General features: G+C 38.9%; 1 protein-coding gene across 4 annotated transcripts in view; it reads right to left on the reverse strand.

Moving 5' to 3' along the window:
* Nucleotides 1–3,779: 3,779 nt before the first annotated feature.
* LOC125452070 (solute carrier family 66 member 2) overlaps nucleotides 3,780–17,605 on the reverse strand; it is a 47,500-nt gene continuing 33,674 nt past the window's right edge. For 3 of the 4 annotated variants that reach the window (XM_059645963.1, XM_059645961.1, XM_059645962.1), the window contains 2 exons: nucleotides 17,016–17,232; nucleotides 3,780–7,762 (listed from right to left, as the gene is read on the reverse strand). In XM_059645963.1, coding sequence (XP_059501946.1) covers nucleotides 7,555–7,762; nucleotides 17,016–17,232 — 425 coding nt within the window. In that variant the 3' untranslated portion in view covers nucleotides 3,780–7,554. Of the gene's footprint in view, nucleotides 7,763–15,434; nucleotides 15,479–17,015; nucleotides 17,233–17,605 lie in introns of all 4 variants that reach the window. The other variant, XM_059645964.1, reaches the window with a different exon arrangement.

Here is a 17,605-nt window from a genome sequence, read left to right on the forward strand (position 1 = left end):
GCCTTACAACCCTCTGATAACTGTTTTCTCTGGTTTTAGTTGTTACTCATCCCTATTTTAATTACTTTATTATTGTCACCCCTGTAAGCCAAAACATTCCCTACTTAAACCTTCCCTCACACTCTACTCTCCTTGAAAGTTGTTCTTAAATCCTACCTGTGCTAAGGATTTGGGTTCTGTTTTTATACGTGCCTTGGTGTCAACATTTCTGATAGATGCTGGGAATTGCCTTGGAATGATGCTCTAGTAAAAGGTGCTATATAAATACAAGGTTATTGCCAAATGTAAATATGGTTGGTCCTTTGCAAGAACAATCATTAAGAACAGATCTACAGCTTCCTTATATCCAATAGTTAGGAACATTTTTCCCCAATGTGGTCAAATACCATGATTTTGTGATGACGACAGCAAAGTGTTCTCCATCATCACTTTACTGAACTGATGGTAACTTCTGGAGTTTCACATGCAGAACAACATACAAATCCCAAAGTTGTTGTCAGCAATAATATGTTTTGGAGGTCCCTCACACTGCAAACAAAGGAAATCAAGTAAATTCATACACACTTCAACTTTCATATGCTTAGACTCAATGTAACAAACCAGAAAATTTGCACCACAAAGTGATTAACTGGATTTTTAAATCATGCATTAACTCATTATTACTGTTAACTAATCTCATTAGACCTGAAGACTAATTTATAATGGAGTTGTTTTACTCCACACTGAGTTTAAAACATCCATATCTAAGGTTTCTATTTTAGCTTCCATCTTAATATAATCACCATTACTTCTGCCATCTGAAAATTTCATCCTAAAGTGAAGGATGTTAATTGCTTTTAAGTGCCTGTGGGTTAGCATGTGTGTCTCATTGGCTGCTTACCGATATCACTGCTGTCCCATAGCAAGACATTTCCTTGACTTAGCGCCAGATTTAAAGTGCCATTAGAAAGAAAATCCACACCCAAGATCACTAGAGCTTGTGGCAATTCTCACCACAGACCATAAAGTCCACCTCAGTTCTGCCATCCCAGGGACCAGTGTGGTAAACCTTTGTTGCATTCCTTCAACGGCCAGGACATCCTTCCTCAGATAAGGAAACCAAAACTACATATAGTATTCCAGGTGTAGGCTCACCAAGGGTCTATATAATTACCAAGCTCCTGTACTTGAATTTTATCATTATGAAGTCAAACTTACTATTTTCCCTCTTCTCAAACTGATGCACCTGAATGTTTACTTTCGATGACTGATGTACAATGACATCTTGGTCTCACTTCCCTCATCTATCGATATTTAGATCATAATTTCCTTCCTGTTTTTGTGACCAAAGTGGATAACCTGACATTTATCCATATTATATTTCATCTACCATGCATTTTCCCACTCACTCGTCAAACTGTGCTGAATCATCTCTAAATCTTCCTCACAGTTCACCCTCACACCAAGCTGCATCATCTGCAAACTTGGAGATTTTACATTTAGTTCCTTCATCAGGCGTCCAAGCAACGAACCCTGTGATACCACACCACAGACTGGCTGCCACTTGGAAAAAGACCCATTTAATTACTAGTCTTGTTTTTGGACTGCCAAGAGCTTTCTATTCATGTCAGTATGCTACTCCCAATCCCGTGCATTTTAATTTTAGATACTAATCTCTTATATACGAACTTGATGAAAGCCTTTTGAAAGTCCATTAAACCACATTCACTGACTCCCCTTAACTCTATTAGTTGCATCCTCAAAATCCCAGTGGATTTATGCATGATTTCCATCCAGTAAATCCATGATGACTCTGTCCAATTCAGTCACTATTTTCCGAGTGTTCTATATTAGTTCTTTTACAACGGGCTCCAGCATTTTCCCTACAACCGAGGTCAGGTTAGTTGGTTTATAATCCCAGTTATGGCAACATGGTAGCTCAGTAATTAGTACTGCTGCCTCCCAGTGCCAGGGACCTAGGTTCAATTCCACCTTCAGACAATTGTCTGTGTTGAATCATAGAATCTGTAGTGTGGAAACGGGCCCTTCAACTCAACAAGTCCAAAGCTCAGAACAACTCATCCAGACCAGTTCCCCTAAAACCCACATAATCTACACATCCCTGAATGCTGTGGGCAATTTATCATGGCCAATCCACCTAGCCCTCACATCTTTGGACTGTGGGAGGAAACCCACACAGACACAGAGATCGGGCAAACTACACATAAGACAGTCGCCCGAGGCTGGAATCCAGCTCATATCCCTGGTGCTGTGAGGCAGCAGTGTACAAACTCAACAGTATGCTTAGCATTCTCTCCTTGGCTGTGCAGACTTCTGCCAGGTGCTATAGTTCCCCACACCCCCAGCCTCCACACAGTCCAAAGATGTGCAAGTTAGGTGAATTGGCCATAATAAATTGCACAGTGTCCATGGTAAATGCAGGATTATAGGCGATAGAGTGGGATGCCCTTTGGAGGGATGTTGTGGACTTTGTGGACTTGATGGGCTGAACAGCCTGCATACTGTAGGGGATTCAATGATTTTTCTCTCTAACTCCTTTTTTAAAAGAATGGGATTTCATTATCTACCCTTCAATGTAAAGTAGTATTCCATAGTCTGGAATCTCAAAAGCATGGTGGCACAGTGGTTAGCACTGCTGCCTCACAGCACCAGGGACCCGGGTTCAATTCCAGCCTCAGGTAACTGTCTGTGTGGAGTTCGCACATTCTCCCCGTCTCTGCGTGGGTTTCCTCCAACCGTCCAAAGATGTGCAGGGTAGGTGGATTGGCCGTGCAAAATTGCTCGTAGTGTTCAGGGAGGTGTAGATTATGTGGGTGGTCTGGGTGGGATATTCTGAGGCTCGGTGTGTGGACTTGTTGGGCCAAAGGGCCTGTTTCCACACTGTAGAAATTCTAATGAGCATCAAAGCAGCCATTCTGGGGTTACTTCCTTAAGTACTCTGGGATGTAGAATATCAGTTGCCTTTAAACCCACCAATTTTCCCAACACCATTTCCCTACTCATACTCGTGTCCTTTAGTTTCTCTCTCTCACTAAACCATGTTGACCAACATTTTTTTTGAAATGTTGTTTGTCCTCCTTTATGAAGGCAGAACCAAAATACGAAAATAATTGTTCTGCCACCTGTTTCCTACTGTAATTTTTTCCATTTCTGATGTAGATTTGTCTTCACTATTCTTTATCTCTTCATATACTGCTATAAGCTTCTATAATCAACTTGCATATTCCCCGAAAACCCACTTTTCTCCTTCATAAGTTCCTTTGTTCTCCTTTGCTGAAATCAAAATTGCTGCCAATCCTTTGGTTAGATGCTTTTATTTTCAACTTGTTTGCCCCTTCTTTGAAACCAATACTATCTCCGAATATCCCTCGTCAGCCATGGCTGGGCCACCTCTCATTTTGTGACATACAAGACTGAATAACTGCTGCAGTTCCTCCATGCGCTCTGTGCTATTGCTTATCCACCATTTTGTCTCCAAAGTAACACCTCACAATTTATCATAGCCAGCTCACGCCTCATACTATTGAAGTTTGCATAGATTCAGGACCCTAGTCTCCAAATCAATTATGTCAACCACTATTTTAATGAAGAATTCTATTATACTTGGTTACCCTTCTCCAAGTTGCCTCATACAACCAGACTGCCACTTATTTCTTTCACATTACACAAAGCCCACTGTTCTGCTCTCCAGCTGATTCTTCAACATATTGATCCAAAAATGATATTGTACACACTCCAGGAATTTCTCCTGTAATGCACTGTTTATTGATTTGATTTGCACAATCTTTACGTAGATTCAAGTCAACTTTAATTACAGCTGTACCTCTTTACATACAGGCAGCTCTCCTATAACATGATAGTTGTGCTCTTGTGTGACCTCGTGCTATAGGGAAAAAAAACGCTATATCTATACAGCAGAAAGTTTGCATTATCCAAACAGCATCCACTATTCATCAATCGTGTTGCAGCCAATTTGCATTAGCAAAACATGCGTTATAGCAGAACTACCCGTACTTTAATTGAACATAAGGAAGATGTTATTCAAGCCCACAATTTAAGAGGTGAAGACAAATTTTCTTTTATAAAAGTTACAACAATCCAACTTGCACAATTCCAAATGTTTATTCTTCTTTAAGGTTTAGTTTAACAGAGATGCACATGATAGACCAGCGTACGTATTTACATTTTTAACATGTAGTCTTGTGCAGACTTCTTTTGATTCTCTTACTTTGCCTCCAACCACGATGTTGAATGGTAGCCCATACCAAAAAGTTTGAGGGAAGGCTGGTTATAGTATTGAAGAACATTCCTTTTGCTGGTTAAGTGCAGTCACCTGCCTTCATTTGGCAATTTAGAGTCTTTTTACTTGTTTGGTGGAGTTGACAGAACAATACAAAATAACAGTAATCTTCAATATTTTTAAATAAATGTCCACAAATGTAAGTCTGAATTTAAAAAACAGTGTAAAGAAACATTTCCTACATAACCCAAGTAATCCTGGAAATAAAACACATCCAACAGTTCCAATACAAACTGTGAAGTATTAGACCTTTTTACTCTCTTCCCACAGCATATGCCTCCGAAACCAATTAACTGAACACCAAATGGGCAAAAACAAAATTGCATAAACATTACAAAATCAAACATCATCACACCCATGGATTGATAAGCTGATACAAAGGGATTTTGTAATTTTTGCTTGCTAATTGAAAACAATAAGTCACATAAAACTTATCACTGCCCGTTAATGCCACAGCACACATAGAATCCCTACAGTGTGGAAACAGGCCCTTCAGCCCAACAAGTCCACGCCGAAACTCGGAACATCCCAGCCAGACCCATCCCCTTATAATCCACCTAATCTACACCTCCCTGAACGCTACGGGTAATTTTGCATGGCCAATCGACCTAACCTGCACATCTTTGGAGTGTGGGAGGAAACCGGAACACCCGGAGGAAACCCACACAGACACCAGGAGAATGTGCAAACTCCACACAGGCAGTTGCCCAAGGCTGGAATTGAACACGGGTTCCTGGCTCTGTGAGGCAGCAGTGCTAACCACTGAGCCACCGTACCACCCCCACGGCCCACAGCCTGGGCAAAAAATACCCGAATAGACTCATTTCAGTTTTAAAATGGTGATGTGTAGCAAGGTTTGGACCAGCAAGATACACAAGGTTTGATCAAATCACAAAAAAAGTGACAGACTTGCTCACCAGAGTGGAAGTGATAGGTAGTTTTTTCCAGGAGCTTCACACTTCAGTCAACTGATAATGTAGTAATTCATTATTCTTGAGTTTCAAAAAGTATATTCTTCAAAACTATTTAAGAAAATTGAGCTTGTTTGATAATCAAAGTAGAAATATCAGCATACAGCAACTCCCCAGTCTTGAATATATACATATATTTTGCTGAGCATAAAAACATACCAGACAACTGCTTATCGGACAAACACCATAGACTTAATTGTAAGGTCACTTAGGCCCAAAGCAAAAAATGGCAATCAGCTGTGGATCAGAAAGACCAAAACAGTTGTCATTCAATAGCAAAATATTTCATAACAATCAACTGAAAAAGCTGCTGAGCAAACAGGAAGAATTATAGTTACAAACTAGATAAATCTATTTACCTTACTGGGTATACTTCGGAGCCAAAGCATCATCCTCTAACCTAATGGTTGGCTTAATATTCCATTTCAGCTATACCAAATTATTTATAGGTTTCAGTCAATTTTCTCCCAGCCACTGTATATTAGTTGTAATGATGCCCTATTAACTTCAGTGTCATAAGGATAATTTCAGATTGCTGGCTGCCTACAAATGCAAAATAACAAATACGTATGTAAACAAAAAGTTTCAGATAAATACAATTGTACAATGATCAGAAGTTATGTCACATCAACAATTTCTACATAAATCTAAATTAAAAGGGGCTTGGTTACAGTTAAAACAGGGCAATGACTGATCACTTACTTGGGTTTAACAATGTAAGCAGGTTTAGGGATGGATTCACCATACACAGATAGAAAGTACTGTTTTTAAAAGGCAACAAGGAAGGATAGCAATTGAATTCAACGATCTGGATTAACTGCACTGAATTTTATGCCAGTGGTAGGTAGATTATTAAAATAAATTCAGGTTGTTAGAAACCTTTCTACTCCATCTTAATATACTACACCCAGTTCCAATGTGTATCATCCATACAGACTAACCATAATCAAATTAAATAGACTTTTCCTGCCTCCCAGGCCTTCTCTGCACGATTGCTGTGGGTACCAAAGTAATATCTGTGCATTTATTTTAAATGCATGCTGATTTTATTAAGAACTCAACTGACTTGAAGGAGGCAGGAACTCACCACCCATAGGGTAATCCACAGAACAGCAAATATTAAATGAGATTTGTGCCTTTTAATTTGTTATTGACTTATAAATGCTTTCTTGAAACAATGCTGCTTACATAAGCATGTTAACTGTATATTAAATGCAGGTAATTTCAAATCAGACTGATTTAAATGTTCAGGGCGGGGGAATGTTGTGCAAGTGAAACATGAACTCTTATCTGTGATTAACAATGGTTCAGACATCATTGTACTAAATTACTGGGTAATAATAAATACCATGAAGAAACAAGTGCAAGTGTCAGCATCACTGTGTATTATCAGTATGCACTTTTGCACTAAAAGCCAGCTCTCACTTTATTTTGCAAAGGACCACTATTTAACCTCTTACCTTGCTAAGAATGATCTGTATTTTGTTTTATATTAAAAAAACTGCTCTTCTTCTCATGCCATTCAAAACTGTCCTGAAATTCCTACCGATATTACTCTGAAGCAGCTTGTTCTGAAGGGCAGTTTTTCCTGCTTCTGATTCTTTTTCCTTGTGGAGAAGCATCTGATTTCAGCACAGTTGTAAATACGAGCATCACAAGTTTAAATCTCACCAATCTACTCCATCTTAATACAATGATGAATACTAGACCGAGCTCCGGTGTGTGTCATCATTACAGAGCAACCATAAATCAAATTAAACAGACATTTCTTGCTTCCAAATCCTCCTCCACTCAGTTGCTGTCTGAAGACAAGTTTGAACGTTATATGTCCTTCCTTGTATTGAATACAGCTTTTTCAAAGTTCAGCCATTTTTAAAATGATTTTTGAACACAATATTCTCCTTGGATATAGCACATCGATATACACTTCAAACTCTTAATACAGCCATGAAACAGAGTTACATTAGAGTGTTACAGCAGGTGACATAAAGAATAAACATCAGGAAGAAAAACAAAGTTGTAGGAACAGTAACATGTAAGGCATTTATGTAAACGTGTCCAAAAACATTGGTCTGAGTTATGCAAATAGAAAAATATATAAATTACCATAAACATTTCAGCAACAGTTCAAATGCTTTAAATCCCTTTACCAGAAAGTGACTTTGAAATCCTTCCAGCATGTGGTAAACCAGGATAAAAGATATTGGCTATGGTTCAACAACATGGCTTGAATGTTCTTTCCAGGAATTGGTCATTTGGTGCACTCGTTGAATAGAGCCATAGTTAAAGTGCCTTGGTGCTTGTGGAAGGAACAGTGTGGGAAGACGGTTTTTGAGGGTAACGATCATAATAGTAAGCTTGAAAGAGAATTGTGATATCAACACACACTTGCAGCAATCCACATATCCAAAACTGGAAAGGAGCCTGGTTCAGGATGAAGTAAGCGGTCTTGAAAGTGTCACCACTCGCCCACATCAGCACCATTGTAATACTTTTTGAGGAGAGAAGATGGCACAATTAGTTAAAATAAAATTTACTTAAGTAAGCTAGTAGATGTTCAACATAGCACTACAGGGAACATTACAGTAACAGATAGTACCAACCTCAAGTAACCTCCATATTGTGGATTAACATCTGTAAAATTATTATCGACATTACTCTCTCCCAACCATTTGTACTGTTACCAGAACTCTACAAGTTTGGATTCAAATGCATGCACGTAACCATCCTCTCGGTCTGATCGGCAATGATCAGCTGCGGACAACTCATTAGACAACTGGCTACAATTCAATTGCAGGAAACTGAAACCAGCCCACAACACCAAGGATGATGGGGACTGCCGATGCTGGGGAATCTGAGATAACAAGGTGTACAGTTGGATGAACACAGCAGGCCAAGGGTCCACACTCGAAACATCAGCTTTCCTGCTCCTCTGATGCTGCTTGGCCTGCTGTGTTCATCCAGCTCTACACCTTGTTATCTGTAACACCAAGGATGTCTTCCTTTACAATAGATTAAGAGGAGGGTCCTATGCCTTTTGGAAGCTTGACCTTCATTCAATGGAACGGAAATCATGCATGGTCTTTGACAGAGGATACAAGGTTGGTAATCAGCTCGGGGGAGGTGATGGCCTAGTGGTATTATTGCAGGACTGTTAATCCTGAGACCCAGATAACGTTCTGGGGACTCAGGTTTGAATCCTGCCACAGCAGATGGTGGAATCTGAACTCAACAAATACCTGGAATTAAGATTCTAATGATGACTGTGAAAAACCTATCTGTCCTGTTATCTCTGGTTCACCGATATCCTATAGGGAAACAGTCATCCTTAACTGGTCTGGCCGACGCATGACTCCAGACACAGCAATGTGGCTGACTCTCAACTGCCCTTGGGCAATTAGATGTGCAATAAATGCTGCCGAGCAAGTGACACCCTCATGCCATGCATGAATGAAAAAAAGGGGACAAATACAGCAAGAATTTACACTGCACATAGAAACAAGAGGCAGGTTGTACACTCCATATGGTCAAATGGTTGCCCAAAAAAACCCCTACAGAAAGGGACACTGGCTAGAATTTTACTCTGCTAATAAATGGAAAACCACCACAGGGGTTAAGGTGTGAACAGTGGGTTCTACCCATCCATCAAACTGCATTAAAGACCAATGAATAACTCAAGTCTTGTTCAGTACAAAGTAACGTAGCTTGTAATAGCATGGCAAGTCAAATACTACTGCAGAATTTTTTGGGACTCATAAATTAATTTTTTAAGTGCAGAACAAAAAAAAAGTTAATTTTGCACATTTTTAATTCTTTAAAAGTGTATCTATTTCAAAATTTTATCCCCCTCAACCAGCAAGTCACAATCTTCATCTCGCTTTCTACAAAATGACTTAACTGTAACTTAAGTTTTCTGCCTACAAAACTCTCTGCTTTCATGTCTTTGAGAATTCTTCACTAAGACTGGTTTATCAGCCTTCTTGCAGCCTGTCCTGTTCACATTGGCCATATTTCCCATGCCAATGGAACTTAAATCATTGAATCAAACAGAGAATGCTGGAGAAACTCTGCACATTTGCCAGCAGCTGTCAAGAAAGAAACAAGAGCAATTAATGTTTCAAGTTCAGAATATATCTTCTTCAGAAATGAAAGATGACAATAGATGAGGTTTCTATGTTTACATGTTTTTTTAACCTGACTCAAAGCACATACTGTTTCTCTCTACATGGATGCTGCTAGATGTGCTGATATATTTTTCCCCTGAGCATTTTCTGCATTTGATTCAGATTTGCAGCATTCACAATACTTTGCTTTTACTAGTGAAACCATTGAAATTACACAAGAAGAAATCTGAGATCTACAGGTCCCCTCAATTTTTGTGGGGACCTTTTCATTAAAAAAAATAAGCAAAACCAGTGACTCCATATGAATCAATCAAGCAAGCAATAAAGTTGGACAGCAAGGGCTTTAAATATAAGGAAAAATAAGAGAGAAGCCAAAGTGAGCATAAGCATCTTAGAGAATGAGGGTGGGGAATTAATAATGGGGAACCAGGATATGGCAGACGAGTTGAATAAATACTTTGCATCAGTCTTCACAGTGGGTGACACCAACAGCAATCCAAAATTACTAAGTATTCAGAGGGCGAAATAAACACAGTAACTATTGTTACAGCAAACTGTTAGGGAAATTAATGGGGCTAAAATCTCAAGCACCCTGGACCTAATGAGATGTATACTAGGATATTAAAGGAAGTAGCTACAGAGACAGTCTTGGTGAAGAATCCTGACAATCTTTCAGGAATCCTTAGATTCTAGAAGTCTCGGAATAGGAAAAGTAGCAACCCAACACCTACATTATTTAAAAAAGGGGAAGGAGATGAGAAAAAGGTACTTTCGGATTTCTGAAGGAGAGTCCTGACCCAAAACGCCAACTTTCCTGCTCCTCTGATGCTGCCTGGCCTGCTGTGTTCATCCAGCTCCACACTGTTGTCTCCGACTCCTGCATGAGCAGTTTTTACTACCACTACCTTAGGCCAGTTAGCTTAACAAAAAAATTACTTGGAAAATATTACATTCTATTTTAAAGGATATAGTAGTAGAGCATTTAGAAGTACACATTGTGATCCAGTAAAGTCAGCATGGCTTCATGAAGGGAAATCATGGCAGACAAATTTACTATTCTTTGAGGGGGTAATAAGTAGGATAGATAAAAAGGGAAACAGTGGATGCATAATATTTGGATCTTCAGAAAGTATTTAATATGTACTACACATTAGGCTACCTAAAAACAGTCCATGGTATTGGAGATAGCATGGATAGGGGATAGGCTAACTAATAGAAGACAGAAGTTGGGATAAAAGCAACATTTTCAGGATGGCAACCTGTAACTCGTGGTGTGCGATAAGGCTCAGAGCTGGTACCACAAATACTTACAATATATATTTGAATGACTTGGATGAGAAAAGAATGTACTATTGCCATTCGTGAATGACACAAAAAATAGGTGGAAAGGCAAGCAGTGAGGATGACACAGTGTCGGCAGAGGGATCCAGGCAGGTTAAATGAGTGGACAAAAAATATATGGCAGATAGAACAGACTGAGGCAAACTAAAGTTATGCATTTTGGCAGAAAGAATAAAGACGCTGAGTATTATTTAAATGGAGAAAGACTCTGTGAAGCTAAAGGGTACAGGGATTTGGGAATCTTTTCCCATGAATCACATAAAAACCAGCATCCAAGTTCAGGACATTATAGGGAAGACAAATGGAATATCGACCTTTATTTTGAAGGGCATGAAGTACAAGAATAGGGAGATTTGCTTAAACTATACAAGGCATTAGTCAGACCACATGTGGAAGACTCTGAACAGCTTGAGCTCCTTACTAGCATTGGAGGCAGTCCAAGGAAGGTTCGCTAGGCTGACACCAGATATGGAGATTGACTAGATTGCACTGGTACATTGCACTGGTACATATTGGAATAAGGAAGATTGAGGGGTGGCCCTATTTAAACACAGATTCTTAGGGAACACTACAGGGTTGGTTTGGAAAGATTGTTTCCCTATGTGGGACGGTCTGAGACCAGAGGGGAGGAAGCAGTTAAAATTGAGAGAAAAAAATTCCTTCTCTGAGGGTTGCGAATCAGTGGAATTCTTTAATGCAGGAGGGTTGATAAGGCTGGGCCGTTAAGTATATTCAAGGCTGAGAAAGAGAGGCTTTTTTTAAGAAGTCAGTAAGAGAATCAAGTGCTATGGAAAAAAAGGCAGAGAAGTGGCATCAAGCATCATGAAGGCAGAGTAGACTTGATGGGCTGAATGGTCTACTTGTGCACCATCTCATGTTCTTATTCCTTTACTGTTGACCACAGAAACTGAACTAGCGTTTGACTCCCAAGATTAGATACTTCCAGTTAATTTTTGCTAATACACAAAGTGCCACTAACTAATTGTCTTCAATTCAAATGACTGGAACCCAAAGTAACACAGTAATTGACTCATGATTATCAACTGTCAACTACTAAACAAATTACACACAAAAGCACAACTTGCATGGCACAACTTGAAATAGTGAGATAGCACGTTCATGAGTTCTTTTGACCTGCTGTGATACTTTCCAAACTACAGCAGATAGGGTTGCTTTAAATATGGGGGGGTCCTGTTGTGGATCAGAACACCCCCATTACACAATGTCAGAGGTTCAAAAGTATATGTGCAGTCAAAGCAAGGTGATTAAAACTTCCTGTTCTAAAAAAAGCAGTTGGCAAAGTTTTATCATCTGGAGTTTTAATTCTTTAACCAGTTAGTTACTTTCCTTCAAGCTGAGTAAGGTGTACTGAGGTGGTGGGAAGGCTGCCGAAAGATATAGACAGTTTAGGAGAGTGGTCCAGGAAATGGCTGATGAAATTCAACGTGAGCAAATGCGAGGTTTTGCACTTTGTAAAAAAGAATACAGGCATGGACTATTTTCTAAACGGTGAGAAAATTCATAAAGCAGAAGTACAAAGGGATCCGGGAGTGTTGGTCCAGGATTCTCTAAAGGTTAGCTTGCAGGTAGAGTCCGTGATTAAGAAAGCGAATGTAATGCTGTCATTTATCTCAAGAGGGTTGGAACATAAAAGCAGCGATGTGCTTCCGAGACTTTATAAAGCTCTAGTTAGGCCCCATTTAGAATACTTTGTCCAATTTTGGGACCCACACCTCAGGAAGGACATACTAGCCCTGGAGCATGTCCAGTGGAGATTCACACAGATGATCCCTGGGATGGTAGCTTTCACGTACAATGAACGGCTGAGGATCCTGGGATTGTATTCATTACAGTTTAGAAGGCTCAGGGGAGTTCCAACTGAAACTTACAAGATAATGCATGGCTTAGAAAGGGTGGACGCTGGGAAGTTGTTTCCTTTAGGCCGGGGTGAGACTAGGACCAGTGGGCACAGCCTTAGAATTAGAGGGGGTAAATTTAAAATGGGAATAAGGAGACATTTCTTCAGCCAGAGTGGTGGGCCTGTGGAATTCACTGCCACGGAGCGCAGTGGAGGTCGGGACGTTAGATGTTTTCAAGGCAGAGATTGATAAATTCTTGATCTCACAAGGAATCAAGGGCTACGGGGAGAGTGCAGGGAAGTGGAGTTGAAATGCCCATCAGCCATGATTAAATGGCGGAGTGGATTTGATGGGCCAAATGGCCTTACTTCCACACCTATGTCTTATGGTCTAAACTCTGTTAGAAGTATAGACTTGCATTGCTGTTGTCTCATTGGAACCAACCATCTTCCACTACTTGACTCATTGGCTATCTTTGTGCACGTGCAGTAACTGTCAGATTGCTATCAGATCCAACACAGCCTTATCCACTCACGTTTTTCCCCCCGCACTAATCCGCAAAGCTTTTTCTTTCTTAAGCATTTATTTAATTCTCTTTTGAAAGTTCACATCGATTTTGGTTCGATTTATAATCACAGTAAATAGGTACTTGATTACTGTTGCAGGTTTGATGGGCAGAAAGGCCTTTTTCTGTGCTATAATACACTATGACTACGACAACTAATCAGGCTATCCCTTCATGACCCACTTACAAGTTTTTCCATGTCTACAAAGTATGAAATCTTACCTCCTATACCCATGTACAGGTCAATAGTATGTATCACGTTCCCATGCCTTGAAGCACCTTATCCTAGGCATTTTACAGCCCCAATTAATTTGACTTTTCTTTAAAGTAAATGTAAAAACTCGAGACAGATTTTCTTCAGAATCCACATTTTCTAGGTTATCAATCCTCAAATTATATTTTAAATATTCAATTATATACATGAAACCTATATTTAAAATTTAGTACTAACAAAGTTCGGGTTTCTACTCTTGAATCTTCAAGCATTTGGAGTGGTTTTAAAATGGCTGTTGGTGTAGTGTTCCTTGCTGGTAAAGAATTATTTTACTTAATTGATAAGAAAACACTCCTTGCTTGCATTATCCTGACCAAGCCCAGTTGTCAGCACAGCAATACATGGAACTCTAAAAAACTTTTCAGTTCAGGCTCCAAAATCAACAGCTGTTTACATGTGGGACCACATGATGCTGGATTTGTCTGCAAGAGTTTGAAGCTAAGACGTAATTACTGTAAGCCCAAAATCAGGTGATGTTAGTGAGTTAAAAGGAGAAAAATAGGGGGAATATTATGCTAATATTAAAAATGAACAACTGTGGTTTTTTTTAAATTAAATGCCAATTCTCTTGGCAAGATACAATAACTATGGCTGGAAGTACAAAGTCACCAGACAGTTGAGTGTATTATGATGGTCTCTTCAGTCAGACCTTTCAACAAATCATTTGGATTTAAAAACACACTTCAATGCCTTCCATCAAGAAAAAAGGCAACTCTGTTGTCTCATTACTTTTGACAGCAAATCTTAATTCTTAACGGATGTAAGCAACTCTGCACATGACAGTTGGTGAATCTGGAGGGGTTTCAGTGTTGGCCCTGATCAGTTAATGAACACGTCAGAACTAGAATTCACACAACTCAAGTTATTTTCATTAACTACGTTAATGAGGAAGAATGCCAAAAGGGAAATAAGCTCAAGTTATTTTTATTTGTCTTGTCTCTCATTATTCACTCAACTCTTAGTTCAGTCATGAATTCCAAAGTATTCACTTATAAACTAAATACAACAAAAGCACGTGAGTCTAGCACTTCATAAGTCACTTATTTCCCTTTTGGCATTCTTCCTCATTAACTAGATTAATGCTGAAAGACAGAGAATATTTTCTCAGTGGTATGATACTTCGGACTAAGGAACAAAGCAATTTAGGTAGATAGTAGGAACTGCCAATGCTGGAGAATCTGAGATAACACGGTGTGAAGTTGGATGAACACAGCAGGCCAAGCAGCATCACAGGAGCAGGAAAGCTTGACGTTTCGGGTCGGCACCCTTCTTCAGATTTTCAGAAGGGTCCCGACCCAAAACGTCAAGCTTTCCTGCACCTCTGATGCCGCTTGGCCTGCTGTGTTCATCCAGCTTCACACCGTGTTAAAGCAATTTAGGTGTTAATATACAGAAATAACTGAAAACTAATGTAAAAGGCGATTTAAAAAACAATAAAAGATTGTTAGATTTAATCTCCTGCAAATTTGCAGAAAAGTAAGGAAGTAGTGTTTCAATTACATATCTTTGATCAGTCCCAACATGGAGAACTACATTTAGTTTGGGATACGGAACCGCAAGTAGTATATTGCCTTTGGAATTCATTCACCAGAATAGCAGGGCTTAAGGAATTAAATTACGAGGTTATGTACTAAATGCAGTTTGTATTTCCATAAGTTTAGAAAGTTGATGCGGCATTTAATTGAGGTGTTGGAAATGTTAAATATTTAACATTTAGGGTAGATAATGAGAAACTATTGATCCTGGTTGGAGAATGCCACGCGAAGATACTAAAGAATATATTCTAACTGTCACCTAGAATCTTCTATTTCTAACTGGTACTTTGCACCAGCTCAACAGGAAATTCAAGCTTCAAACGTTAAATCACACCAGCAGTTCAAAAACATATAGAGGCAGACAAGCAGAGCGCAAGTGAAAGAGTATGAGCATGTTAGCAAAAGCAAGCACAAGAGTGAAACATTAAGACAAAGAGACAGAGAAAGGTGGGGAGAAAGACTCACATTGGGTCCTGGCTTGGTCCTCAAGTATCTCTTGCATTCCAATTCTGCAAATGACAGTTTATCTAAAACTGTTATAACTGCAGTTTTTTTCAAAAAATTCTGCTTCTGTGCATCTTCAAAAGGAATCTCAACAAGACAAATGTCTGACTCATCCAGTTAGCATTCAGTTCAAGCACCAATTTTATGGTGACTGGGAGCTCGGGGGAAGTGTCTCAGCATGACATTTCAAGGATGGCAAAAGGGATAGATTACGATAAATTTGCAGCATACACAGCCACTGGTAATTTACTAATTTAATGTTAAATAAATGCCTGCATATCAGTTTATACACCAACAAATCCAAAGACTGAAGGTGTGGCAACACATATTCCAGTAAGTCAGTACGTAGTGGAGACAAAAGATCATAGTTTGATTTATAGAAAAACTTGCTCATTTATTTTTGGGCAGATAAAACATACCCTGATTAACAGAAGAGATGAAATCTGTTCATGAAGTTGTCATTGACAACTGAACCCAAAGTAGTACGAATGTCAAATCCCAAAACAGAACTATACTCAAATCACGTAATTACCACTCAATGATACTCCAAGGTTTACGACCATAGGGAGTTTAAACATTTGCTAAACTTGTTCCATGAATGCATTGTTAGAAGTGTTCTAAACATATGTCCACACATCAGAAAAGAAAAAAAACAGACTGTAATATAAAGAAGTTAAATATTTAAAAAATTAGGAGGCATTCCAGGTTTATAATACAGAAGGAATAATTTCAAAGTTATGTTATTCAAAGCATAACAATTGTGAAAGAGTAAACAAAATAAACGGAAGATAAATAAGGAGAAATAGGAGTGAAAAAATTAAAACTCATCCAAAATAAATCAAAAACCAACACACATTTAGAGTAGAGTAATTTGCAAAACACGATAGCAGAGTGAAACACATGTGGGAGTTTAGAAAATACAAGAAGGGAATAGCTTTGTGATAACAAAGGGGTGGAATCCCCTTTTTTCATTCTCAAATTTTCCTTATGTACATAAAATTGGTCACGAAATGCAGATGTTAGTGAGATAATCCTAATGATAAAGGAAAGATTATGGTGGGCATTGGGCTTTCACAGGTCACTTGATTTATTAGCAACCTTGATCATAAGATGGTAATGCTGTTCTGCATTCTTTTAGCAACATTAAAGTTTTAACTTATATGTTCTGTTGACTTGAGAACACTGCTTTCAAACCCACTCTAGGGCTTGAGCTACATAATCTAGGTTGACATTTCAGTGTTCTATTGTTAGAGCTACCAGTTTTCATATAAAATGATAAATTGAGACCCTCTTTGTTGGTGAGATTGATGTACAAGAGGATCAGAGAATTCTCTGGTGTCTTGTCCCCAGAAACTTGCATTACTAAAAAAGGAAAAAATAACGTCATTCAGTTTTGCTCATAAAGACTCATTACTTGAAAACTGGCTGCTGCTTTAGGCTATAGTGGCTGCACCTGAAATAGCAAACTGGCTGAGGACTTGCTGGATACAAGTTATTTCTTTCTCTATCAAGATCCTATAAGTGTGATTTGAGCTCTCTTACCTCATTCCTTCTGTTGATTTGTTCTCGTAGTTGCGATACAGTTGTGGTGTGCCAAGCATTGCTTCAGTAAAGACAGCGAAGAAGCCAAGTGTTTCCACAAAGAGTGAAGAATCAATAAGGAGGTAGGTTATGTATGCAGCAACAACAGTGAAAGCCAAGACACATTGAATGTAATCAATAAATCTGCTCCACAGCCAGAAGTACTGCAAGTCAAAGTCTAAAAACAGAAACAAATTATTAATAGTAGCTAAGCAAATTTTTTGAACTTTACCAGTTCTACTCATTATGATGAAATTTATGACCATGTGATAATTTGCAACAAGCCAATTGTTAAGACGACAAATACAAACCAAGATTTCAAGTATGTACCTCCTTTTATTTTGCCTGTTTACTTGAATGCCGTCTTCTGTGCCACATATTTCCCTACTCATTATTCTTCTTCCTGTCTTTTTATTGACTAGTATGAAGGTCACCAAAAATGGCAACAACTTTGTTAGCTTTTCCAAAGGGAATCCAGTCATAAATCTGTCTTCTAAATGAGGAGTTCTCTCTGCATTAAATTTTCACCCTTGACAACAACTTGCAGTTAA

Source organism: Stegostoma tigrinum, chromosome 5 (genome assembly GCF_030684315.1).
Source record: "Stegostoma tigrinum isolate sSteTig4 chromosome 5, sSteTig4.hap1, whole genome shotgun sequence".
NCBI classification, from domain to species: domain Eukaryota; kingdom Metazoa; phylum Chordata; class Chondrichthyes; order Orectolobiformes; family Stegostomatidae; genus Stegostoma; species Stegostoma tigrinum.